General features: G+C 42.0%; 1 protein-coding gene across 1 annotated transcript in view; it reads right to left on the reverse strand.

The window, feature by feature from the left end:
• Positions 1-8084: 8084 nt before the first annotated feature.
• SIK2 (salt inducible kinase 2) overlaps positions 8085-18732 on the reverse strand; it is a 108967-nt gene continuing 98319 nt past the window's right edge. The window contains exons 10-15 of the mRNA XM_073657136.1: positions 15840-16083; positions 14311-14595; positions 13944-14095; positions 13546-13659; positions 12763-12848; positions 8085-12230 (exon numbers count right to left, since the gene is read on the reverse strand). Coding sequence (XP_073513237.1) covers positions 11672-12230; positions 12763-12848; positions 13546-13659; positions 13944-14095; positions 14311-14595; positions 15840-16083 — 1440 coding nt within the window. The 3' untranslated portion in view covers positions 8085-11671. The remainder of the gene's footprint in view (positions 12231-12762; positions 12849-13545; positions 13660-13943; positions 14096-14310; positions 14596-15839; positions 16084-18732) is intronic.

Genomic DNA, 18732 nt, shown 5'->3' on the forward strand with positions numbered 1-18732 from the left:
ATCTGCATGGAGGAGTGGGCCAAGATAACTCCACAGACCTGTGCCGGCCTGATCAGGTCTTATAAAAGACGATTATTAGCTGTAATTGCAAACAAGGGTTATTCCACAAAATATTAAACATAGGGGTTGTATAATAATTGACCCACACTTTTATGTTTAAAATTTAATAAAATTCAACTGAGCAACATAACTTTTTGGTTTGTAAGATTTATGCTTCTGTTCATAAAACCTACTCTCGTTTGCAGTTTGAAGGCTCTAACTTATTTGCATCTTATCAAACCAGCTAAATCTGCAGGGGGTTGAATACTACTTGTAGGCACTGTATATTTCTCTGTGGTATCTGTGCATCATGAATCGTGTATGTGTTAAAGGGGCCCACTGAGACTCTTTCATCCGGGGCCCAGAAAAACCTGGAGCCGGCCCTGATCATAAGGCTATTTGTAGACCACACTGCCCATTGTTTACACTGGGTCCTTTAGGGACAGAATAATATTTTTAAAAAGTTTTCTGTTTGCTGTGTTGAATAAAGTACCAAATATAATTAACTACTTTTTGACTACCTCATGTGATTTTCATAATATAACAAAAGGAGGAATTGCTTTTGTTTCTGGAGAATTAGGAGCGTCTGAGGACCATACGGAGAAGTGGGAGTGTGTGGTGATTGTATGGAGACGTAGGGGACAATATGGAGGAGTTGGGGGACCATATGGAGAGTGGGGGACATTATGGAAAGGTGGGACCATATGGAGAAATGGGAGCATGGGTGTATAATATGAAGAAGTAGGAGTACAGTATGGAGAGGTGGGAGCATAGGGAACAATATGGTTAAATGGGGGAACAGGACGGAGAATTTTGAGTGAGTGGGGACCATATGGAGAAGTGGCAGTGTGAGGGGATTGTATGGAGAAAAGGGGAACAATATGTAGAGATGGGAGTGTAGGGGGACAGTATGGAGAGGTGAAAGCGTGGAGGACAACATGGAGAAGTGGGGGCACAGTATGAAGAGATGGGAGAATAGGGGGCCAGATTGGACAGGTGAGAGCGTGGGGGACAATATGGAGAAGTGGGGACACAGTATGTAGAGATAGGAGTGTGGGGGACAGTATGGAGAGGTGAGAGCTTTGGGGACAATATAGAGAAGTGGGGGCACAGTATGGAGAAGTTGGATTCATGTACGGACAGTGGATCTGGTAATGGATTCATGTACTGACCGTGGTCCTTATCATGTACAAATGTACCAATCCATAACTGATCAGAGGTTGTCACCCGGCTCATGCGGTCACCTTTCTGCCACCGGTTCCCTACTGTGGCTGTCACCTGCTGCCGAAGTGGGAAAGGTATGCGTCTTAAAGAGCCAAAGGTTATTGGGACTTTTATTGTATATGAGGGAAGTTAATATGAAGGCACAGTATCTTGTGGGCAGTATGCAGAGGAGGAAAAGTGTGGTTCTAGTGCTGTATTTATCTGCTGATGGTGGTTGTAGCACTGCATTCATTTACCAATAGTGGTTCTGGTGCTGCATTCATGTACGGACGGTGGTTCTGGGTATATGGGAGCTGTGGGCCCACCATACTGTGTATAGGGTAGCTGTGAGGCATTATATTGTGTATAAGGGAGCTATGGGCCCATCATACTGTATATAGGGGAACTGTGGGGACATCATACTTTGTGTAAGGGAGCTATGGGTCCACTATGCTGTATATAGTCTGTATAAGGGAGCTATGGGTTCACTATGCTGTATATAGTCTGTATAAGGGAGCTATAGGTCCACTATGCTGTATATAGTCTGTATAAGGGAGCTATGGGTCCGCTGTGCTGTATATAGAGTCTGTATAAGGGAGCTATGGGTCCACTATGCTGTATAGAGAGGCTGTATAAGGGAGCTATGGGTCCACTATGCTGTATAGAGAGGCTGTATAAGGGAGCTATGGGTCCACTATGCTGTATAGAGAGGCTGTATAAGGGAGCTATGGGTCCACTATGCTGTATATAGAGGCTGTATAAGGGAGCTATGGGTCCACTATGCTGTATATAGAGGCTGTATAAGGGAGCTATGGGTCCACTATGCTGTATATAGAGGCTGTATAAGGGAGCTATGGGTCCACTATGCTGTATATAGAGGCTGTATAAGGGAGCTATGGGTCCACTATGCTGTATATAGAGGCTGTATATTTGAGAACCCAGTGGACATTCTGAAATGTTAAGTGGGCACTTAAGAAGCATTATTGTTATAGGGGCACTCAGAGCATTGTAACCATCAAAGGGGCAAAATGTAGACAGTTTTCTAGGGCACTTGAAGTGCAGTAATCTTTTCAATGGAGCAATTTTACCATCTAAAGGGCACAAAGGAGGCGTTATTACTATGCAAGGGGCACAGTGGTGGCATTATTATCCGGAGCAGTAAGAGGAGCGGTTATTGTTCCACACAGCAGGTGCAATAATAGGAACACATACGGCAGCGGCTCAGTATTGGGGTACCAGCAGGATGAGGAGTTTGTGCAGGTTGGGAATAGGTGGGGACGGGGCCGGAGACGTCAGAAGTTAAATGTGTTTTCATTGTATTCTCTGCAGATGAGTTGTGGCTGGAAGAAGTTGTCATGTCGGTCTGGGCGAGATGGAAAAAGATGGGAAAATGAACTATTCCACCAGAAAGATCATCAGCTGTAAGTTACTATATATACCTGTACTGTAATTACTTGTATGGTCTGCAGGTCTGGTATCTAGCACTATGTGGTCACATCAGTGTTGGTCTTAATGTAGAAGTTTATTTTCAGTAACAACGCAGTCATCTGCTGAGGTTCCTCTATACCCAGGGTCTGGATTCACCACCGTACTTGTACCCACAGTTACCTGGTTAGGGGCTTACTCAGATATTTCACCCCCCCCCTGAGCTGAACCTCTAGCTACGCCTCTGTTTCCGACTATATGACTAATCACACATTGCGGTTTTGCTGCGATTTCTCTTTAATTGCAATGAACTCTGCATGTTTTGCAGCAATAAAAAAAATAAATAAATCACAATAAAAATTCCGATATGTGAATGAGTAATCTCTTGGACAAAGTTAGGAGACATGTTCCTTAGACCCATTAATACCTGGACATCCAGTGGTGGACAACCCCTTTAATTGCGGATTTTTATGGAAAATGTGCTCTGGATTTCCCTTTATTCACTGCAAATAGTGTAATCTGCTTCTACGTTGGCTTTAAAATCCACAACCCCAGGTGAATTTTTGCTGCGGGTTCTCTCTGCAGCTTGTGACTATGCTGCTGCTGTAATGCACCGCGCATTTCCTGGTGTGAACACGCCTTTAAGATTCTGACACACTTCTGCCGGTTGTGTTGGTTATTAATTGGTAATGAAGGTGGAATGATCTGGTGATGGAGAATGGCCTGGGGGTGGAATCGGATACAGCACCGGAGAGAGACTGGGAACTTAGAAGAGAAGCATAACTCAAATTACAGGTGACGCTGACATTTCCTACCGACGTTGATACCTAATACTTGTGGCGAATCAGGCCATTCAGTAGCGAGCCATGTGTGAGGTCAGGCAGCAGGCACAGAGCCTGGACGGCGGTGCACGGAGGCTGTGCTTCCATACAGGCTCCGTCAGGCATCCTGTGTGCACAGATCCTCCAGTGCAGAATATTTCCGTACACCTGGCATGCAATGGAGCCGTCTTTTGGATTCTTATGGATTTGGACAGATTAGGCTTCAGTCAGGGGTACAGCACCTGTATGGTAGCCCTATGAGCTTTGCACAAAGTGGAGCCATAATACGGCCGTGTACAAGAGCCACTCTGCTGATTGCCTAATGGTGTCATCTCGCTCCTCAATGACCACTCCTGTAACTACTATACTGACCGCCTTTTTGTTTTTCAGGTCTACTTGAGAATCCTGTATCCAATATTTTTTTGTCCTCCACCCATAAACGAGAAGCAGTTCGCAATCAAGGTTTAGGCCCTGCGCTCAATGTCCCCGATTCTTGATTGCATCTTTGTCAAGATCCTTCTCATCTTGGCAGAATCCAACTGGGCGCAGGTAAACGATTGAGGCCAAAGGGGCATAAAGGGGAAGAATTTTGTATGATTTTCCACAAAAGAGAAGCCATCAGAGACCCCCACCGCTGACCTAATTGTAGAGGAGCCTGGGCAAAATAGCACTAAAGTGGCACCAAAATATTGGTGGTCTAAAGTAAGCCAACTAGAGAAGAACAAACTTGCCATGCACCGTGGCAGTAAGATGGAAGCCCGGCAAACCTCTTCCTACCTTCCGGGCACCTACTTTCGATTAGCTGGCCTGGCGTGGGCAATTGACCCAAGGGTCATGGAGAGGGTCAAAAACGCCAAGACCAGGGAAGCAAAAACCAACACCACAATAAAGCCACCTTGTTTTTTTTATGTACGCCATTGGAAAAAAATCCGTAAGTTAATGTACTGTCTAGTTGCAACGTCAATACAAAGTCCCGCCACCATGATGGATAATACTGCAATACTCTTTACCAAAACATCTTTATTATTACGCAAACCGCATTATCCATTTCTGCTGCAATAATGCAATAACTGTAATTGACAAGGTTCCCGGAGCGACGAGAGCAAAGCAGGCAAATGACTCCCGTAATTGGGACATTTCATCAAACTACCCTGGAAACGACAATGAAAGACGGTACCCAGAGATCTTCTAGGACCGCTCCACTCATGAGAAAAACCTCTTAACCCAGATGTGTCCACACACAAAAGTATAAATTATTGTGAGGGTTTTATTTTTTTAGTTTGAGCCAGATCTAAAAATATGAGGAAAATGCGCAGAATACAGAGACTTTAACTTTGAAATATTTCATTATGGTTAATATGATGAAAGAGCAAAACAAGTTACTTTTATTACCGCTGATGAGGTGCACCTTTAAAGTGAACCAGTCACATTTACCATGATGGCTGATCTCCTAGCGGTAGGTGGAGAGGAGCAGATTGATATAGAGTTTTGTGGAAAATTATTTAGTAGGACCGTTTCATTTATTGATGCAGATCTCTGCTTATTCTGGTGTAGGAGTCCAGTGGGCGGTCCTAATAAGTGAGTCACAGCCATTTTTGTATGCACACTGCCCACTGGACTGCTAAGCCCAGAAGAAGCTGGTATCTACAAGTTTGTTTCAAAGGGAAAGTCCAAAAATTATCACTATTATTGTGAATGGTGAAACCTATGTTATCTGTCATTGTACATGAGGAGGAGGAGGTGAGCTGTGACATCACCTATCGTGAATGGTGGATCCTGTTATCTACTGTATATAGAGGTGTTATCAGTCATTGTACAGGAGGAGGAGGTGAGCTGTGACATCACCTATTGTAAATGGTGGATCCTGTGTTATCTACAGTATATAGAGGTGTTATCAGTCATTGTACAGGAGGAGGAGGTGAGCTGTGACATCACCTATTGTGAATGGTGGATCCTGTGTTATCTACTGTATATAGAGGTGTTATCAGTCATTGTACAGGAGGAGGAGGTGAGCTGTGACATCACCTATTGTGAATGGTGGATCCTGTGTTATCAGTCATACATAACACTACAGCCAAAGAGAAAAATAAATCCAGATTTTCTTTCTGAGAAATGACGACATTTTAATAAGCAAAAGTCCAGATCTCATGAAATGTAATTTAAATTATTCTTCTTTATTTTCTAAAACAAGGAGAGGAGCTTATAATCCTTATTACTAAAGCCATTTTTATATCACTAATTGTATGAACGCATCAATGGACTGATTTCGGGTCACAATATTCACCGTAAGAAATCAAAATGAAATTGTTTTGGACAAAATAACCTACATACAAAATAAAAGAAAAAACCTTCATGAATCCCCCTGAATACAAGAAATGTAAAATAATTTAGTTATTTTACGATATTGCTTACAACAGAAAACACTGTCATATTACATAAACTGCGAGGTCTCCATCAGTCACTCGATTTGTACATTATATATAAGGCTATTTGCACTTGGGGCCAAATTATTAATTGCTCTGGTGCATTTAAAATAAGAAGGTGCAATTTAAATTTTTTTTTTTTAATCTATTGTTTTAATGTATACAGCTCCTAAACAGGGCTATGTGTCTCCATGGTAACAGACTACAAACAAACCCTTGTAGTCAGCTTCTGCAGTTAGACGCCCCCCTACTTACATTTGTTACATCAAGATGGAAGGAGTGTGACCACACAGACTACACATGATTTGCTTGTCATGACGATCTGCATAGGAGCTGTATACACAAAACGGTAGAGTGGTTTTAATCAATAACTACGTTACGTCAGTTTTTATTTTAGGTGGAAAAATTGTTACAGAAGTGAAAATTGTGAGATCAGGTATCGCTCATCCACTTGACCTGATTTGGAATGGACCAGTGGGGACCACCGAAGCGGCAGAAAATTTGAGGCGTCAATAAAAGTTCTTACTTTAGAACATTCTCTATACAAAGGGTCAATTTTGAAAAAAATTAAAACAAAAAACAAAAACAAATTAAAGGCGCGATTTAGAAAACCTGATGGATCTTTTTTTGTGAGATCTGGGATAAAGGGAATCTGTCAGCAGAAAATGACTGTTCAAACCAAGCACAGGAGCTCAGTGCGCCCATCCGTCGCAGGCTCCTTCCAACTTACCTGTTTTGCATTCATCTCCGCCCTCCTGTACCTTGATTGACAGCTCTGGCTATATAGGAGCCAGATAAGGGCGGAGGTAGAGAGAAAACAAGTAGGTGGGAAGGTGCACTGAACTACTCGGCCACGACTAGGGTGCGCCGAGCACCTGTGCTTGGCTTGAACAGTCATTTTGTGCAGACAGATCCCTTTAATATACAGTTCACATACGGAATTGAGTCTTAAAGGGGCTCGTCACCACTCCTAACATGTCAGTCTAGTATTCTGCATAAAACAAATCTAGTGCATTTTTTCAAAGAACCAAGAATTGTGCCGTTCCTCTGTTACTCCTCCTAGAAATATGAATAAAATTGGCCAGATGGGGGCGTGTCCCTGCATACAGCAACACTGTCCAATTAGAGGAGACTGTCTAGAGACACGCCCCCTTGACAAAGGGAAATGGTAACGCCCAGTTAGCTTTTCATTCATAAATATTCAGGAGTAATAAAGGAAACACATTATAAAGCTATAAAAACTAATTTTTTGAGCCATTCATCGCCGGCTGTATGAGTAGTGTGTACACGTGCCTTAAAAACCTGAATGTTTTACAATTAACATTACAGAATACAATTTTTAGATAAGTTTCACCGATCTTTCTCATTATTAAATGCAATATCAAAAATGTAATAGGACATTTTGGATAGATCAGGACTGCACTTTATTTATTTTCCATGTTTTTTTAATAACCATATTTTAACACCATGTCATTTTTAGGTCTAAAATTTTGAGCTGATTAATGTCTTAATCTTCCTTTATTAGCAGCCGGAGCTTCATTTTTAACAAGGAGCTTCCATTTACCCTCATAGGCACAGATCTAGAACATAAAATTCCGTCTGCCTGCAGCCACCACTAGAGGGAGACCAGGAGTTCAACGTCTACAGTTTACACATTTAACTCAATAAAAACACAGTCTGCACACAACACCTAAGCTCCCCCTAGTGGTGGCTGCAGGAGCACCAACTATTTTAGATATTTGAATCAATTAATAAGCACAGAACTTTGACCTCATATCGTATAGCTAATCTTTAAAGGGTATAGTTTTTGTTTCAATTGTAAACATGAAATAAAAAAAATAAAATTGGGACGATATTGCTAAATAGATGAAAAATTGCATTACATTAATTGTCTTTAATTTGGACAATATTCTGTTGAATTGCGTGACAAATTAGAAAAAAAAAGATCTTTCAGAATGGATGATTTAATACTAATTAAATTAAAGAGGTTGTACGAGATTAAAAACACAAAAACAAAAACGTATGTTTCCTTTTCCCAAAAGGAGGTCTCAAATAAGTGGGTCTGAGCAGCAATACCAGATGTAACCAATGGGTGGCAGAGATTTTAGAATATTGTTTAGTTATTGGACAACTTCTTTAAATATAGTGACCCCAACTCGTGGGCAGGAGGTGACCCCAACTCGTGGGCAGGAGGTGACCCCAACTCGTGGGCAGGAGGTGACCCCAACTCGTGGGCAGGAGGTGACCCCAACTCGTGGGCAGGAGGTGACCCCAACTCGTGGGTGTGCTCATTCCTGTGGAGTCCCTCCCCTGCAGATTCTTACAGTGATTGCAGCCAACTAGGGAGGAGACCTAATACCCAAGGTGCGTTTTGTTGCCTTCCAGGAAAGTAGTCCACACACTATAAAATTTAGGCACAATCTGATATTCTGAAAGGTCTCCTTTAAATAAATGGGGAAATAAATCAAATTTATAGTGACCAGCAAAAATTAAAATAAAACTTAGCAGCCGAAATATGAAATGATGCACCTTCACTCTTTTCTTCGTCAAATTAGTTCTAATTGGTGACATTTGCCAGAAGGTGTCATTTATTTACAAAAAAAAAAAAACACATTCAATTTCCATACGTGAACAAATGCGTGATTTCATAAATAAGAGCGGAAAATCCTAAACTTGGTTCTTTTGTACCTTGCAATCATCTGACCACTGGGTTTGATTTTTATGGTCTTAAAAATATAATAAATTCTCCATGTTTTACAACTTTTTTTTTTTTTTAAACTAGTATGGTCCGTAGAAAAAAAAAAAAAAAAAAGAAGTGTGGCATGAATACTGCCCAAGCCTCATTACCCCATTATTTTTGCCTTGAACTCAGCACTAGTGCAAGCTCGGAAATCTAAAGTTAATCTAGACTGGTTGTTAAGGACTTTGCTACCTGGCAACACTATATAAAGTATATTTGTAATTTTTCAGGCAAGCCCTTTAAGGGAGATCACTGCAAATGAATGCAGCCGAAAAGGTTTCGATTCAAAGCCGCACCCCTTTGCAGATCACACCGCTCCATAGAAGAGACCGTCCAAAAAGTGCCGCTCTCGGAAGATTTTGGGAGGCTGTGGTCGCGCCTTGGAGATTTGCCAGCAAGAAGAATTTCCAGTGTTCCGTGACAGTTGACAAGTTGTAACTTTTAAACAGTGTCTCCATGGTAACCAGTTTGAAATGCTACACTGGTACTGTGCTGGCAGAAAAGTGGGCCGGTAGCTAAGCAACAGCCAATTCATGCCACGCCCCTTCTCAACAGAATTATTAATCAGATTTTTCTATTTAAAAAAATCACTTTAAAAACCTCCATAAAGACCATAATGAATCAGGTTTGGAGATTAGGTTTATACCCGGATTCTGGGAATGTCAGTAACAAATGTGAAGCTTTGGGTTATGGGCAGTACAATGGGGATTATCTAAAGTTAAAAAATAAAAAAGGGTGAACTGATATCACAGCCCAGACCCATTTACTGAAATGAGCTGCAATACCAGACACAGCCCACAGAGAAGGGTGGCACTGTTTCCAATCTAAAAAATTTCTTTTTTTTAACTCAGGCAACATGTACCTTTCAGCCCATTTATATAATGTTCGGATATGCCACAGAACATGTCTGAAGATGGCATTGGGATGGGTTACCTTCAACCATGGCTAGAAATAAGGGGCTAAAAGGTGGTGATACAGTTATTCATCTCAACATATACATCCACGCTCGTCTGGGCTGAGAGTGCATGTGTTTCTAAGGGAGAGATGAGAATAAACCTCTGCCCGACACCTCTGACCACAACTTATCTCCCTTGGATACAGGATGGGGCATGTTAAAATTCAACATGCCCCACCCTTTGATCCACTAACATCTGTCTTCAGGGTAGAGTTAGGACATCCCCCATACTCATTAAATTTTAAATTTAAAGGATATTTCCATCTTTGATATTTAGGGTATAGGAACAAGATTTTTTCAACAGTGGCCCTTGGAATAAAGAAGTGTCATCGCATCTATCCTGCGGATATGCCATAAATGTCTGAGATTGGACATCCCCTTCAAGGAACCTTCACCGATATGTTTCTATGGCATATCAACTTAAAGTTGCAAGGTGCATGGTAAATTAGTGTCATGTGTCTGCGAAAGCACACAACAGATCTCCATACTCAAACATGGGAGGAGGCGGAAGAAAAATTAATACTATGGTCTTGTCTTCTCATGTAAAGGTGGCGATATAATGGAACGATCTACCACATTATGGCTATATAAAAGCTCAACTCTATAGAAAGTGCAACATGTGATCTGGTAGATATACTGAATCGGAGGTCACATCTCCAGCTAGAGCAACCTATAGATCGAACACTACTCATCCGATCAACTCGTAGGTGGGGAACAAGAACTCCCCCTCGCTTCAACGTCTTCATGAAAAACATCAAATTGCCACGATTAATATCAACAGTTCATGACATTAAATAGAATTAAATATTGCTATAATACTTCTTTAAAACATTTCCTTTCTACAAATGAGCGATCGAAAAAAAAACAAACCCAAAAAAACATTGAACTCGACAGCTTTTTGCTTTCCACACAGTGGAACAGACGTACATACACACAAACTCTGAAATCGACTTTGGATGTAGCATTGATAGAAATGGAGAAGGGAGGAGGTTGGGGGGCGGGAGATGGTCTAACTGGTTTTCATCCGAAAAAAAGAAAAGAAAAAAAAGTTTACTCTATTATGAAAAAAAAAAAACCCATAAAGGCACAAAACTACCGCACATCACACAGTTTTTTTGTAGCTCGTTTCGAGTTTTCCTGACTAAAATCTAAACAGTTTTACCAAATGTACAAAGCTTTGTCGACAAACAGCAACGTATGGTATCACTGCGACCTGAAAACACAGTCGAGATTATTATTTCTTCATTATGCTAAAAAGTTGACGCTTTTCGTAACAATTGTTTTATCTCCTAAAACCCTTCTGCCTCTTCGGCAGGAGGAACTCTACAGAAAGTCTCTCATGTGTTTCGCCATTGACGTACGACACATCACGAGCTCCTACTAAACTTATCTAGGATGTCAAACCCACGATTGTCCATGAAATACGGGAAGCTTATTCTCTGTTCAGTCAAATTTTACTTCCAGCATACTAAAGTCCAATCGGTGCCACCTCCCATGAGGTTCACGCCGAAATGCCGAGGTACCTCCCCCAACAGTAGTGTAGTATCCGGTCACTAGAGTTAGTCCTTTTGCTTCTCTATATCGTCTGGGAAAGGTGCTTGCTGCCCATCTCAGTAGCTTAGATTAAAAGTTTTTCTAAAATCCATTAAGAAGTTTTTGATTGTGACCTTGTGGATGAGGGGGGGCCATGTTACTTTTCTTTTTCTTTCCTGAAGAGAGAAAAAAAACAAAAACAACTATATATATTGCTTTTCAATGGTGCTTCGTCATACGAGAGCTCCATATTGCAGGTCCTTCAAGGACCGGCGTGCAGAGTTTGGTGTTTTTTTCTTTAAAAGTAAAGTCAGCATCTTTCCAGCTCTTGTAAACCGATTCCTTGCAAGACGCCTTATTTTTCTCCAAGTTTACAGGACTCTCGAAATCCATGGATACAGTTCCGCTCTGTAAGCCAGATTCCTTATCAAGTAGACGACTTCTTCTTCGTTTCAGACAAAAGAAAAAAGTAGTTACAAGTAAACTTTCTCCTCCTACGTCTTAATAATCTACTGTCACGTCTTCCTAAAGACTAATTGACCAAAACATAGCCACTGTGCTGAGAGTCAACGGTTTCCATCATCTCACAGTCGTAAGGCTCATTGAGGTTCAATGTTTTGTAGGATGTCTGAGGATCGAGTCCTGGTGGACTACCCTGGGTTTCGTGCAATGCCAAGCTGCTTTGTTGACAAGTATCTATAGAATACTGGCATTGGTTTGTATATTCCGATTCGTGCCCCGGCACACCTTGTAAGTCACACGTCTGGTAGGCGTACTGTAGGGGAGGCTGCGGCACATGGACCTGACTTAGGATCTGCGGCTGGCTGTTCTGTACCATATGTTGCATCTGCTGGGAATGCAGGTTGTGATACTGACTCAAGAACGGATCGTATTGCATTTCATCGGAGGCGGGTTCCAATACTGGACTCAGCGGCTGAGACAAGCTGAACTGATTCTGCTGTACAGACTCCTGGTGTGACAACGGGAGCTGCTGACCCTGCAGTGGGTAGGTGTTTTCGGCTATCTGCATCTGGTTGAAATAAGCCTGCAGCTGGGGTTGCTTCTGCAAGAAAAGCCTCTTCTGATGCAGCCTGTGGGATGGAAAACTAAAATAATTACACAGCAAAAAAAAACTAAATCAAAAGACAAGGACGTAATATAAGAATAGACTGCTACAAAATCTGAAGACTATCCTGCAAGGCAGTCTGGTCGAATTGGACTTTGAGATCTGCTAATAACACTGACAAGCTGTCCACGAAAACGTATGACTTGGCCATCAGCTCAATGACTTCTTACTCCTAACTCCCCGTGTGTGCTCGGTTCGGTAGGGTAATAAGCTGCTTCAAGACACCTCTGGTAATGGCCGGCCTCCCCAGAGATCTGAAGGATCAAATATGTTGAAATCCAACTATCCGATCCTTCTCGTGACCAATATCTTCCATTGGGGAATGTTGGAACCCCACATAATGAGCTGGTGGCTTCAGACTATTTTAATCTCAAGTTCATGGCTACATCCAATAGCCACGAGCAAAATAACTCCGGAAACGGCCTGGCCCACTGAAGAACCACCAGCCAAGGAGAGTAGGACCTAACCATGTGTGAACACCTGGCTGTCAAGGTCACCTGTGTTCCTGAAGTTGCTGCTCCAAACTTCTGGGTGTTTCCTTGCAGTAGAGCGGGCAGCTGTTCTGAGCCAGAAGATTCCCTTTCTGCAAAGGAAGCAAGATGCCGGATGAGTACGTAAAGAGGGAATTAAATGTCACAGACAGGTCAACGAGAAAGTGGAGAAGAGGAAACGAAATCAGGATATGCGAGAAGAGACCCAGGAAGCCTAAATTGTGGTCAGACGCTAGAAAAATTACTGCCACCAACAAATAGTCTAAATGCACTTGGATTGGTCCTCAAGATTCTCATGCTGGACTAATCGAACTCTGGTTATGTCCGTGCACAGACTTTGGGTTTGTTGTTCTGGATGCTATCAGCTGATTTTTTTTCTTCGGTTAACATTAAAAAGGTTTCCAACTAAAAATCATATCACCTATCCACTGGGTGGGTGATAAGTACGATTGCTGGAGGCTCAACCAATATGACCTCCAAGGATCACGAGAGTAGGGGTCTGGTATCAATGTGCCAATGGAGTAGTAATGCACAGTCATTACGCATGAACACTACTGCACCCATAGTAGTGGTCACAAATGCCCACTTTTGCTCCATCCACAATGAAACTTGGCCTCCTGTCTTCGGGCCCATTGGTCGAACATCCAGTGATCATGACATATTCTGTGAGACCACCGTTTGCACAATTTCCACCAGTAATCTGCCTTGAAACTGTCAGATGTGAAATCTAAAGCTGCTATAATTGTGTATATGGCTGACAATCCATAGCACATGGTATTCACATCCTACCTGCAGCCGGTGCTGTAAATACTGGGTCTCCAGGCTCTGACGCCTGGACAGAAGTGGAGGTTGCAGGTTATTAGGGAACGTGGAAATATTCTGAATTTGTGCAGAGAGATTGGTCTGCAGAAACAAAAGCAGATTAATGTGACGACCATGCCATAAAATCCTAAACACAACATAACAAGAACCCGAAATTGATATTTCTGAATGGCGGATTCATAAAAGCTTCTGATATGGGGGGATATGTTAAATTATCCACTTATCTAGTGGTTAAAATATGTCCGATGGCTCAGAATTCTAATATATATGAAGCGAGCGGACTACTAGAGAAAGTTTATATGCCCAAGAACCATGCTTTCTGTAGACTCCCTGACTTCTACTCCCCACTGTGGCTTACATTATACCTGGGGGTGGTTGGGATCTTGTAGCATATGGGATGCAAGATTTGGATCTTCTGTAGGTCCCATCTGTTCGTATAACATCTGGATCTTATTGAGCTCCAAGATCCCCTTGGTTCTTGCCAAGTTCTGGAGGTGCTGCCGGAAGGCCACGATTCCTAAGGTGGTGAGAAAAGCACAATTGTTCAGCACAAAATACTGACGTGTCCTTTCTTACTCCTCGTATCTTGAAATGAGAGGTGTTAAATAACCAATTTGGGGAAAAATTTGAAACTTTTGTACAAATGGTCAATTCCTGACCCAAAATATCTCGTAGACCACCACTTAAGAAGGCAAATAATCCAAAAACTCAGCAATAATTTTCTAAAGATACCTTGTGTTAGTGAGGTGTCAGATGCCCGTCTTCCTTCACGAAAACTGACTGGAGACCTGTTATGTGCTTCACGCTTTTGAGAGGACATTGCTGGCATGGCCAAGTTGGTAGGCCGTAAGCCTATGTATGGTGGAGTCAGCCTGGTGACGGACTGGTTGGCCATTGACACTTCCTTCAGAACTGCGACATCGTCCTGGAAGTTGAGGTCGCTCTGAACTGATCCCATGTCATATTCGGAGTCAACGCTGCCCAAAGATGGGTTACCACCAATAGTGAAGAGTTTTCCTGCGACAGAGAAGTTGATTGTAATCATTTCATCACTCCACAATGACATTTTAATGGACAAACGTGGACATTGTTTCTTTCTCAAACCACCTCATCCAACCCTTACTTCAGAATCTTACATAAGTCTCCTATTCACGCAAGATAAAATTCATCCAAGCTCAACAATTTTGAAGCAGTCACCCTACCATGTATATGGAGGCCTCCAGACTCTCCCCCGACTGTTTATATTGGTGGATATAAGGATTGGGTGGTTGAAATTTACAACATACAATTGTGTAGACATATGAAAATGGACTTCCAGAAAATAACCAGCGCCATACTCATGGAAATATTGTAACGGCTGTGACGAGGATATGTGCTCCTCTCACTGACAACTCTTGCCCAATTCTTGAGGTCACGAGATTTCCTCGATTCGATCTGTGAAGACTGAATATGTGACACGTGCCTAACAGACGACTCCATCTTAGGAGGCTTCTCTCTGGAGGTTGCATAGGAAATGTAGATTGACATAAGGCCCCCTAAAGTTGATATGAAGAATGAAGGTTCCCCTATAATATTCCCTCCAGAGCCGCCCCTGCGGGCACTTAATAGCATAAATCACCATACGGGGCATACGGATTAATTTTTTCAATTATCAGACAACATGTGGCAGAGAGCTCCATAGTGTCACTGCTCTTACAGTAAAGAACCCTCATCTATGATAATGATGAAACCCTCACATTATTCAGATCTTTGTAATACTCTACTAATTACCTATTCAATGGCACCAAAAAAAATTCAATATATTCAATCCATCATCACTTCTGATAATTGGAGTAGCGCAGGAGCCTGGATGACTCGGAAGTCATTTATCCCTTGAGGCCAATAAGCTTTTATGGTCCAGTATTTAGGAGTTTTTGGGGGCTCATTGAGGGAGTTGGATAACTAATTCATAGGAGGGACAGCTGGGGACAGATTATGTGGCGGAGAATCAGTCCGAGGTGTATTCTGGTCTATATAAATTATCACTTGTCCAACTGGATGTAATAATTGTTAGATTGCCATGGGTGCCGCTACCGGAACCCCACCAATCCCAGAGAACCCCGCCAATCGATGTGCTCGGCTATCTTTGCTGATGACTTAGACCTTGGATGGAGTGATCAGCGCCTCCAATCGACTACTCCGGGCTGTGGTCTTGCAGTCCCAGTTGTGGGATCCACATCGATCTGATAATTATCAGCTATCCAACGGATGTGAAGCCTTACCTTCCATGTCTGGTGGCACACTGGGCAAGACGACTAGCTGGTTGGTCACTTCCGCCAGAGTGTGTCGCCTCTGCCCGCAACGTCGACCTTGAAATGCTGCAAACGCCATGGCCGGATCGTCCTCGGAGTCATCTTCTGTCTCAATCCCTTCGTCTATAGAGGTCTCCATCATGTTGCTCGGCAAAGACTGGCAACCCTTCCTCATTACTACGGGGGGCAGAGGATCCATCAAGCAGCCATTAACCTGTTAGCAAAGTGCAAAATACAAAAGTCAAATCTCCAATACATCCGAGCCTCACAAGATGGCCATACTGGGGTATACCGAGCGGCTCAAGGTTTCACCGGTTTTCATTTACAAACGTGGCTTCTGATTCTCCGTGCATCAGGGGTCCCATTTTGTCATTTTGCAAAATCTTAGGCGCGTTCAGCGTGGTCTTATTTATAAAACTACAGAAATACCTGTACTTTATTCCTAGGGTCCGTTTACAATGGTCAATATTATCAGTACTATTCGCTAAATTGCAAGTTCCTCCCCGCTTTGACATTTTGGATACACATGTAAAAAGCTTCAGAAATTAAAATAATACCGCCACGAAATAACACATCCTTACATTGTCTAAATAAGGCTACATAGGAGTGCCCACGTAACACCGTCATGTATTGCCCCCACAATAACACCCAAATCAAAGTGATATGCATTGTGTACACATATGCACACAATCCAAACAGAAATCTCATAATGCCTACATAATGAAAGACAAAGTTGCTCTTCAATGTGTAAATACAGTCATACAATAGATCTTTGAGGACAATGATGTCTGTAAAGTGCGGTGAATTAATGGCGCTATATAACTAAAATAAGTATATTGCCTAAATAGAGCTATTATATACTGCCCATAAGACATTGTTATATTGAGCTGCTAATCAATACCACCACATGATGCCTAAATATTTATTTAAAAAAAAAAAAGTAAAAAAAAAAGGGAATACCCTAAACAGCCCAAATGAGTCATATTGTCTACATAATATTGCCAAGAAATACCCAGATAAAACTGGGTGCAAGCAATAAAGCCATAAAATGCCTAGATATTACTTTCACATACAGTGCCTTGTGAAAGTATTTGGCCCCTTTGAACTTTTCTACCTTTTGCCACATTTCTGGCTTCAAACAAAGACATAAAATTCTAATTTTTTGGGGAAGAATCAACAACAAGTGGGACACAATCGTGAAGAGGAGCAAAATTTATTGGATATTTTAAACTTTTTTAACAAATTAAAAACTGAAAAGTGGGGCGTGCAATATTATTCGGCCCCCTTGAGTTAATACTTTGTAGCGCCACCTTTTGCTGCGATTACAGCTGCAAGTCTCTTGGGGTATGTCTATCAGTTTTGCACATAGAGAGGCTGAAATTCTTGCCCATTCTTCCTTGAAAAACAGCTCGAGCTCAGTGAGGTTGGATGGAGGGCGTTTGTGAACAGCAGTTTTCAGCTCTTTCGACAGATTCTCGATTGGATTCAGGTGTGGACTTTGACTTGGCTATTCTAACACCTGGATATGTTTATTTTTGAACCATTCCATTGTAGATTTTGCTTTATGTTTGGGATCATTGTCTTGTTGGAAGATAAATCTCCATCCCAGTCTCGGGTCTTTTCCAACAGGTTTTCTTCCAGAATGGTCCTGTATTTGGCTCCGTCCATCTTCCCATCAATTTTAACCATCTTCCCTGTCCCTGCTGAAGAAAATCAGGCCCAAACCATAATGCTGCCACCACCATGTTCGACAGTGGGGATGGTGTTTTGAGGGTGATGAGCTGTGTTGCTTTTATGCCAAACATATCGTTTTGCATTGTGGCCAAAAAGTTTGATTTTGGTTTCATCTGACCAGAGCACCTTATTCCACATGTTTGGTGTGTCTCCCAGGTGGCTTGTGGCAAACTTCAAACGAGACTTTTTATGGATATCTTTGAGAAATGGCTTTCTTCTTGCCACTCTTCCATAAAGGCCAGATTTGTGCAGTGTACGACTGATTGTTGGCCTATGGACAGACTCCCACCTCAGCTGTAGATCTCTGCAGTTCATCCAGAGTGATCATGGGCCTTTTGGCTGCATCTCTGATCAGTCTTCTCCTTGTTCAAGATGAAAGTTTAGAGGGACGGCCGGGTCTTGGTAGATATGCAGTGGTCTGATACTCCTTCCATTTCAATATGATCGCTTGCACAATGCTCCTTGAGATGTTTAAAACTTGGGAAATCTTTTTGTATCCAAATCCAGCTTTAAACTTCGCCACAACAGTATCTCGGACCTGCCTGGTGTGTTCTTTGGTCTTCATGATGCTCTCTGCACTTGAAACAGAACCCTGAGACTATCACAGAGCAGGTGCATTTATACGGAGACTTGATTACACACAGGTGGATTCTATTCATCATTACCAGTCATTTAGGACAACATTGGATCATTCGGAGATCCTCACTGAACTTCTGCACTGAAAGTAAAGGGGCCGAATAATATTGCACGCCCCACTTTTCAGTTTTTAATTTGTTAAAAAAGTTTAAAATATCCAATAAATTTCATTCCACTTCACGATTGTGTCCCACTTGTTGATTCTTCCCCCAAAAAATTAGAGTTTTATATCTTTATGTTTGAAGCCAGAAATGTGGCAAAAGGTAGAAAAGTTCAAGGGGGCCAAATACTTTCACAATGCACTGTATCTCAACAGGACTGCCATATAGTGCCTACGTAATGCTGCAATTCAATGGCCAGTTAAACTGCTCTCTATTGCAATAAATAACACTGCCATACAGTGCCTAAATAAAACCTTCACATTATATAAACAAGATTACTATATAATGCCAAAATACCACTGTCGTATTGGCCAGATAATACTGCCATTCAA

Source organism: Phyllobates terribilis, unplaced genomic scaffold, assembly GCF_046119375.1.
Source record: "Phyllobates terribilis strain yellow unplaced genomic scaffold, ASM4611937v1 Scaffold_12__6_contigs__length_324123572, whole genome shotgun sequence".
NCBI classification, from domain to species: domain Eukaryota; kingdom Metazoa; phylum Chordata; class Amphibia; order Anura; family Dendrobatidae; genus Phyllobates; species Phyllobates terribilis.